The following is a 9,996-nucleotide window of genomic DNA, read 5'->3' as shown; positions in this document are numbered from 1 at the left end:
TGTTTGTAACCAAGGCTGCGTCTTCTTTGGTGCGTTTATAATGTACATGGGATGTTTGGGTTCATGCTGGGTAGCGCTGCAGCCATTGACTCTCCCCCAGCCCTACCCTCCTTTGGCTTCTATAACGCACTGTTGTAGTACTGTTAAGGTGGGCTAAAATACAGGCACTTTCTTCTAAACTAAACATATGTTTGTCGTAATCTCTTTGTTTTAAAGTGCAAACAATGTTTTAAAATGCTGCCGCTGTTAGTTACACGAGGTGTTTGTAACCGAGGACGCTTCTCCACATGATCGCCTGCCTCTCGCACACATGTGAGTGCGTTTCAACTATGTTTTATTAGTACCGTGCTGTGTGTTGGCTTTTTCATATGTTGTCATGGGTCTATATTTTTATAATAATGGCAGCGCTTTAGGCAACGCCACCTGCAGATAATTACCCGGACGTCTGCTGAGGCAATCAGCAGCGCTGCTCTCGAAGAATAACACGGGGGTCCATAGCAGTGCCACGCGACCGGTCCGGCGCGCTCTCCTCCCTGCTACCGGGGGCCAAGACAGGCAGGGATATCCTTAAATTGCACAGCCAACGAAACTCCAGGGAAAATGTGGTAAGGGGATAAACAAGGGCACGGCGAAAACATGGCAACAGTCACCGCATGCAAAACTCAATTGCTGTTTAATTTCCTACCCCACCACCATACACGCATACAACCACTCACACATACAACCACTCGCACATACAACCACTCACACATACAACCACTCACACATACAACCACTCACACATACAACCACTCACACATACAACCACTCACACATACAACCACCCACACATACAACCACCCACACATACAACCACCCACACAACCACCCACACAACCACCCACACAACAACCACTCACACATACAACCACTCAAACAACTACACACACAACCGCACACACAAACACACACATCTGTCGCACACACATCTCACACACGCAACGCCACTCACACACGCAACGCCACTCACACACGCAACGCCACTCACACACGCAACGCCACTCACACACGCAACGCCACTCACACACGCCACTCATCCACGCAACGCCACTCATCCACGCAACACCACTCATCCACGCAACGCCACTCATCCACGCAACGCCACTCATCCACGCAACGCCACTCATCCACGCAACGCCACTCATCCATTTGAAAAACGAAAAATGTCAAACTCTTCTATTGCGAGACCTATTGCATTTTCAATGCTTGTCTATATTGTTACTGTGTATTTATTTACTCTTTATGAAACTCATATCATTGCTGCTATTTCATTAACATATCCCACTGTATATCGTTTCATTTTTTTTATACTGCACTATGCATTTTTATTGACTCTTTATGTAACTTGTGTAATTGCTGTTGTGCTAAATCTGTAAAGCGCTCTGATACCTTCAGGTCCTGTTTGTGCAAAAGAAATGTCGATAATACATGAAATAAATAAATAAAAAGAGGCAGTTCTGGTCCTCGAATGAAGAAGCTCTAGCCCTACAGAGACATAGCCCCATTGGCCCAGAATAAAGCAGCTCCTCTGGGACTACAATATCGACAATCACATCATAAAAGGAAGCAGTCGTGGTCCTGAAATGAAGCAGCAATGTTTCTATGAATAGTTTGTTATTTATTAGTTTTGCTCGTATAGTGTTTTCACAAAAATAAAAGAATGTGTTTAGAACAGAATGGATATTTTTCTTTGCCTGTGACTAACATTTCTGAATTGTTTCCAGCAACAATAACTAGCAAAATTAAAGCTGAAAGACAGGAGGTTGGCTATGCACAGGTGCTCGGTGCCTTACAATGCCTCAGATTCAAAGAACCCTATAATCCTATCGTAGACAATAGGACGCATAAGGGGGTACGGTTCCCTCACGCACAGCACTGCAGGTACATGACATATGCACACCTCCAAGAATGTTTATCTGCTCTCCTTTTGTAAAATGTAAGATGAATTTAAGAATTTCATTTTGGCATATGTTTTCCTCATTCCGGGGTAATGCCACATTTAGCAGGAGCCTGTCCTAATGTGTCCTAGGCAGGCACTGCCTCTCACAGATGCAGTCAGCTGAAACCTCTGGTCTGCACTGCGAGTTCTCTCTCAAACAGTTTGAAGTGTTTGAATGGAGATCTTGGTAAAGACATTATCACATTATGCACACGATAAAGTATCTTTCCAACACGTCTTATGCAAACCCCAGCATGCACTCGGACAAAACCCTTACCCACTTTCTCAATATGGGAGTATGCCAAAGCATGAGATTGCAGAAACCCTGATGTCAGGTTCTTTCCACACAAATCACATGTCAGAGGACACACTCCCTTGGAGAGTCTGAGGAACAAACAACACTCACCCTCTGCGCTCTCGGCTCACGCATCCCTTGCCACAGCCTGCGCAGTTACACGCGTGCTCACAGACCTAGTGTTTCAGAGTTGGTTGTGTCTAAGTGGGTCTTCTGATGTAAAGTGAGTGCTTTCCTGCGGTGAAAGCCCTTCCTGCACTGGTCACATGCATACAGTCTCTCCCCTGTGTGGGTTCTGTGATGTATGATCAGCTGTGACTTGTGGTTAAAAGCTTTGCCACAAAGGGAACACAAATATGACCTATGAACGGCGTGGACTTCCTGATGGATGGTGAGGAGGGAGCTTGTAGTAAAAGTTTCCTTGCATTCGCGACACGTGAATCCCTTCTGGCCTCTGTGGTACCTCTTCTGATGCATGGTCAGAAGTGAGCTGCGAATGAAACCTTCCTCGCAGTCTGTGCACTTGTACGGCCGCTCGCCGGTGTGCAGTCTGCGGTGAACAATCAGATCAGAGTTCCGAATAAAGCTTTTCTCACACTCCACACACTTGAAGGGCCTCTCTCCGGTGTGCTTTCTCTGGTGAAGAACCAATTCAGTCTTCTGGTTGAATCTTTTGCCACACTCAGCACATGTGTGCGGTTTTGCTCCGGTGTGGATTCGTTTGTGAATGTTGAGGTATGCATTGGTTTTGAAGTTCTTCCCACACTCGCTGCATATGTAGGTGCACGGATACGGCTCTGGGGAGATTAATAATCTGACATCGCTGCCACATCCAGCCATCTCATCGGCTCCATCTCTGGCTGCATTTTCATCACACAGTTCTTGGTCATTTGCAAAGCTGGCCTCCACCGGTGGTGAACACGGCTTTGCTTTTGCAATTTGAGACTGTGGTCTTTCAGTCTGGTCCCCAAGATGGCCGAGGGATCCATTCTCTGTTGAAATACAAGAAAGATCACACATTAATTCATGTATTGATACTGTATCGTTCACAGCATATCCTGACGCTATGTCCTCCGTTACCAAAGATGTGTGACTCATTTACTGCAGCACCATGGAAGAGACAAAGTGTCAGAAGCAGCAGGGACCATGAGTGGTGGGCCCTCCATCCTTCAGTATGCACACGATCTAGAATCGCCCCCCACACAACTACAGTCAGGCTCAGCACAAACACACACCCTCATAGGACTTGAAGTGACACCCCCCTTCTATGGAGGGCACCTCTTATGGGCTTAAAACCCACTCCCATCCCTAGACAGGGATAAAATAGGTGAACGAGGTCATGGGACTAAAAAGCCCACTCCCATCCCTAGACAGGGATAAAATATCTGAAAAAGAAATGGGACTAAAACCCACTCCTATCCGTTAGGCAGGGATAACCATGCCAGAAACAAGGGGATAAGGGACTGAAACCCACTCCTATCCATTAGGCAGGGATAACCATGCCAGAAACAAGGGGATAAGGGACTGAAACCCTCTCCTATCCGTTAGGCAGGGATAACCATGCCAGAAACAAGGGGATAAGGGACTGAAACCCACTCCTATCCGTTAGGCAGGGATAACCATGCCAGAAACAAGGGGATAAGGGACTGAAACCCTCTCCTATCCGTTAGGCAGGGATAACCATGTCAGAAACAAGGGGATAAGGGACTGAAACCCACTCCTATCCGTTAGGCAGGGATAACCATGCCAGAAACAAGGGGATAAGGGACTGAAACCCACTCCTATCCGTTAGGCAGGGATACCCATGCCAGAAACAAGGGGATAAGGGACTGAAACCCACTCCTATCCGTTAGGCAGGGATAACCATGCCAGAAACAAGGGGATGAGGGACTGAAACCCACTCCTATCCGTTAGGCAGGGATAACCATGCCAGAAACAAGGGGATGAGGGACTGAAACCCACTCCTATCCGTTAGGCAGGGATAACCATGCCAGAAACAAGGGGATAAGGGACTGAAACCCACTCCTATCCGTTAGGCCGGGATAACCATGCCAGAAACAAGGGGATAGGGGACTAAAACCCACTCCTATCCATTAAGCAGGGATAACCATGCCAGAAACAAGGGGATAGGGGACTGAAACCCACTCCTATCCGTTAAGCCGGGATAACCATGCCAGAAACAAGGGGATAGGGGACTAAAACCCACTCCTATCCGTTAAGCAGGGATAACCATGCCAGAAACAAGGGGAAAGGGGACTAAAACCCACTCCTATCCGTTAGGCCGGGATAACCATGCCAGAAACAAGGGGATAAGGGACTGAAACCCACTCCAATCCGTTAGGCCGGGATAACCATGCCAGAAACAAGGGGATAGGGGACTAAAACCCACTCCTATCCGTTAAGCAGGGATAACCATGCCAGAAACAAGGGGATAGGGGACTGAAACCCACTCCTATCCGTTAGGCCGGGATAACCATGCCAGAAACAAGGGGATAGGGGACTGAAACCCACTCCTATCCGTTAAGCAGGGATAACCATGCCAGAAACAAGGGGATAAGGGACTGAAACCCACTCCTATCCGTTAGGCAGGGATAACCATGCCAGAAACAAGGGGATAAGGGACTGAAACCCTCTCCTATCCGTTAGGCAGCGATAACCATGCCAGAAACAAGGGGATGAGGGACTGAAACCCACTCCTATCCGTTAGGCAGGGATAACCATGCCAGAAACAAGGGGATGAGGGACTGAAACCCACTCCTATCCGTTAGGCAGGGATAACCATGCCAGAAACAAGGGGATAAGGGACTGAAACCCACTCCTATCCGTTAAGCAGGGATAACCATGCCAGAAACAAGGAGATAGGGGACTGAAACCCACTCCTATCCGTTAAGCCGGGATAACCATGCCAGAAACAAGGGGATAGGGGACTAAAACCCACTCCTATCCGTTAAGCAGGGATAACCATGCCAGAAACAAGGGGAAAGGGGACTAAAACCCACTCCTATCCGTTAGGCCGGGATAACCATGCCAGAAACAAGGGGATAGGGGACTAAAACCCACTCCTATCCGTTAAGCAGGGATAACCATGCCAGAAACAAGGGGATAGGGGACTGAAACCCACTCCTATCCGTTAGGCAGGGATAACCATGCCAGAAACAAGGGGATAAGGGACTGAAACCCACTCCTATACGTTAGGCCGGGATAACCATGCCAGAAACAAGGGGATAGGGGACTAAACCCCACTCCTATCCGTTAAGCAGGGATAACCATGCCAGAAACAAGGGGATAGGGGACTGAAACCCACTCCTATCCGTTAGGCCGGGATAACCATGCCAGAAACAAGGGGATAGGGGACTGAAACCCACTCCTATCCGTTAGGCAGGGATAACCATGCCAGAAACAAGGGGATAAGGGACTGAAACCCACTCCTATCCGTTAGGCCGGGATAACCATGCCAGAAACAAGGGGATAGGGGACTAAAACCCACTCCTATCCATTAAGCAGGGATAACCATGCCAGAAACAAGGGGATAGGGGACTAAAACCCACTCCTATCCGTTAGGCCGGGATAACCATGCCAGAAACAAGGGGATAGGGGACTAAAACCCACTCCTATCCGTTAAGCAGGGATAACCATGCCAGAAACAAGGGGATAAGGGACTGAAACCCACTCCCATGCCAACAAAACATATATGAGGAAAGCATTAAGCGATGTTGACAAATAGCAATAACACACTGTAAATGCATAGATTATTTTTCCTAAAACATTTTAGCATTACATACAAAAGACATGACACTGAAAATGCATACATTACTTTTTCCTGTAAAATAAAACATTTTTGAATTCAACACTGCACGGTGCGCCTGTCAACGCGATGATAATAAAGACGAGGCATTTCAAGGAACCAAAGATTACTTTTTAGGAGCTCCAGGAAACTTGTGACAGGAACGAACATTTCTGGAAAGTCGAACCCACAGAAGATGATGGATCGTCTCTAATTTAAAAATGTAAAAGATGAATTGCAACTTGAGACATTAGATGGCAGCGTAACCTTGTGAAAGGCACTGAAATAATAAAACTCAGTTCCTGTTAAAATGACATCGTCGCTCCAATAAACCTCTTGCCAGCCATAAATAAAGAATACATTACAAACTTTTACACCGTGAATACAATGTATTCTCCTCACCAGATGGCTTCCAATCGGCAGTCAAAACAAAATGTGGCAAGATGCAGTCACAGTTTTCATTTTGCTTACATCACTCGCTTCTTTAAATCTTTGATACAGGGTTGACAGTAAGGAGGCAAACTGATGGCAATGTTTACCACACTTGTAGAACAACTCGAGTGTGCCCTCAACAAAATCCTGAAACAGTCACGGTGAGGTTATTTAATACATTGCTCGCTTCTTCAAACTTCAAGAAGTCTTAAAAATCACTTCCAGAGCCCATGCAGCTGTACAGCCATAAATTTAAAACTGAATGCCTTTCGCCAAAAAGTACATTTTAACCCCGCACTGGTGGGCAAAAACACAAACAGCCACTGATTACCTTCTTTTCTTATGCACTGTATACGTTTCTTGTTGCAGCATTGGCTTTCTTGTGGCTTAGAAGACTGTAAATGTAGTAAGTTCTTAACTCCAGATCGTCGCCATAAATGTAGTGGGCTGGTCCCACATGTTCAGGAGTCATGCGTAGACGCTGTAGACGTGGCCAGGTAGAAGTAGATATAGTTTATTAAGTTCTTAGATGTAGATACAATAAGCCCCACCAGGAGCAGCCTCCTAGATGTTCAGCCCATCCTCAACTGACCACACTCACACCAGGCACCGAGCACTCCACTCACACTAACATTCTAACCGGACACTCACACTGGCTGAGCAGCTGGATGGAGAGGAGTAAATGAACATAAGTACAACCTGAGGATACTACAGCTTTCTTGACAAAGGTTTCAACTAAAGTGAGGGAGAACACAAAGGCAACTCTTTTTTTTATCCTGTTATGGCCTTGATCTGTCTCAGGCCAGACACTTCCAGTGCAACGTACCACACCGATGACACCAAAACTCTAGATGAATTCTTGCAGGAATTAAATTCAGAAAACGAAAAACATTCCAGCAACTACTCACTACCAAACATAAAATGACATTCTTATTGGTGCACACTTTTAAGCAAGCCACAGAGATGACATAACGGAAGTCATCAACACAAGGAACCTTGATACTCTGTATTATGTTGAGTCTACGCGAAAGTTGTTAAGGTTTTAATATATAAATAATAAATAAATTAATCTATATGTATACCTTGATGCGCTTTTCATTAGAGACGCATCAGTCATCACAGCATCCTGGCATAACTTAGTAGAACTTCTCTTCGGACACTTACCCTTTTGTTCCACACCCTGCTGCAGCCTTCCACATGATTGGCCAGAGTTCAGCATCCATGTTAAACATCTGTTATTCAGCGCCTTGAGACCCTAGCTAGGATGATACGTGCGCTATACAAATACACATGTTATGTTATGTTACCCAAGCAAAACCAACCTCATCCATACATCCTGCATTCCACACTCCTACAGCACATTTATTGACACAGAAACAAACAAAATGTAAGAAACTGTTCTAATTGTCTTCAACAAACGTAACTGCTCATCACAGAACAAAACCAATCAACAAACTCCTAACAGGCCCGTCTCACTACCATCACTACACTGGTACCCACGGGGTGAGCACCTTTCACCGGGGATAGAATAATTTCACCATCGTTTCTCCATGGATAGCATCATTTCACCATGGCTAGCACAGTTTCTCCAGGGCTAGCATAGTTTCTCCAGGGCTAGCATAATTTCACACAGCTAACATAATCCAATTGGGATTACCATTGTTTCCCTGAGGCTAGCATCATGTCAGGAATCAGGAAACTAAACAGAACTCTACCATTCAGATTGTAGGTGGATTGCAAAAAGGAGGTGTAAAATCAGCTAATCAGCTGGTTACTGGAGACAAAAACTTATCTAGGAGATCCTTATGGCAAACATGGTCTCTTAAAATGGGGCCTAACTTGACTGAAGGTTACTGTTCCAGTGACTCATTTGTTGAGGCTCGAGAGCAGCGTGAAGTGCGGGCGCAGCCTGACTAGTGGCGCACTCCACTGAAGTGTCCTCATGGAGTAGCAGCTTTCCTTGACATGGCGCGACTAGAGTGGTGTTCAGGGTTAGCTTGCGTAGCGCATGTGCGGTGGATAGCATAGGGATTAGTGCCTTGTCTTGCAGCGTGTCTGAAAAGTCACGCAAGTCTTCTCCTGGATTTATAAATTCAGTCCGAAGTCCTGTCATAGAATACTCTCCCATCAGGCAATAAATAGAGTGAAGTGAAAATACTTACCAGAAAGTTCCAGGGACCCCTTGTTGCTCCAGTCACGTAAGTATTCTCAGAGAAAGAATGACAGACTTGAGCGACATGTTAAGCATTTGAGCGAATTCTAATTACTTGAGCAGGTCCATTTTATGCAACAAGAACTTGTGAGACGTCTAATGTCATTACCGTACATCTATTCTTAGCATAAGGAATAAGAAAACTCTCCCAGAACTCAGACTAGGTTCTGACTCTCTAGAACAGAAGAGGCGCAAAGGCTGTTAAAAGGGTCAGGCACATATTTAATAATAAAAAGAGCGTATCAGAAGTTTCTAGTGCCCAAGTTAGAAGTGAGTTCATGTTTTTTGCTTGCTTCACAGTGCACAGTGCACAAATGATCTCTTTGAAAAAGATAGCACCACAAGGAGCCTGATAAGGAGACTTGTGGCAGCCCCAAGCATTAGACGAGCCAGTCTCTTCTTTAGCTCTCCTTCCCCTTTCCCCCCTTGGAGTCTCCTTTAATCTCATTAAGTCATTACAGAGATTTGAGGGGTTTTGAGAGGGTTATTGGGTAGAATCGTCATTCTGCTCCACTGAAGACTGGCATTTAAAAGATACGCTTCTGACATCTTTTCATCAGATCTAGTGCGGAAAATTGAATTTTGCCTTGTTATATGTGCCTACGTGTTCCCCATTCTATGTTATATGTGCATGATCGATTTAAGACGCAATTATAGTTGTGTCCAACTCTAGTATGCCAGTATCCAGTTCTCGTGAAAGCAACGAGTATTAGGCCTATGTTGCCACGTTTTACATTATGCACGTTAATTCACCGCATTGTCCCCGTTTCTAGGCCTCAAAAGGGCCCGGACACCAGATTCAAGCTCCAGTCTCCTGAACCCACTCCGAGGAGCGATGCAGCCCCCACCTGCATCCCTGACCCTTCACTTACTTCCTGCCGCGCAGCGCGGTGCCCGGCCTGGCTCTGCCTGCCAAGAATATGTTATGCCTCCAGTCATCAGTTCAGCTCTCCGTCTTCACATTCCTAAGCTAACGAACCGCATAAACAGCTTCAGCTATAGTCTAGTCTTTCTGTCTCCATGCAAGAGAATTACTGTATTAATATTCATAGAAGATTCATAGCACACGCAATACACGAAGAATATATGCATGCACCAGCCTTTGTGTCCAGTAGCCTTTGCTCTGATAACTTTTAGATTCTATCAACATGTACTCCAAACACCAGATACCAGATATGTTATAGGCACATGTCGTCCTGACACCGCAGACTTTAGTCTCCTCTTCTAGTGCAGAAGTCATAGCCCCCAGTTCTCCCCGGTAACACGTCATTGCCCGTTTGCGCGCACCACTAGGT

The 9,996-nt window shown here is 45.9% G+C and overlaps 1 protein-coding gene across 2 annotated transcripts in view; it reads right to left on the bottom strand.

Moving 5' to 3' along the window:
- Positions 1-1,642: 1,642 nt before the first annotated feature.
- LOC144828268 (uncharacterized) overlaps positions 1,643-9,996 on the bottom strand; it is a 54,199-nt gene continuing 45,845 nt past the window's right edge. For both annotated transcript variants that reach the window (XM_078686346.1, XM_078686347.1), the window contains one exon: positions 1,643-3,265. In XM_078686346.1, the coding sequence (XP_078542472.1) occupies positions 2,442-3,265 (824 nt within the window). In that variant the 3' untranslated portion in view covers positions 1,643-2,441. The remainder of the gene's footprint in view (positions 3,266-9,996) is intronic.

Source organism: Lissotriton helveticus, chromosome 4_1 (genome assembly GCF_964261635.1).
Source record: "Lissotriton helveticus chromosome 4_1, aLisHel1.1, whole genome shotgun sequence".
Taxonomy (NCBI): Eukaryota; Metazoa; Chordata; class Amphibia; order Caudata; family Salamandridae; genus Lissotriton; species Lissotriton helveticus.
This window is presented reverse-complemented; position numbering and strand designations above follow the sequence as displayed.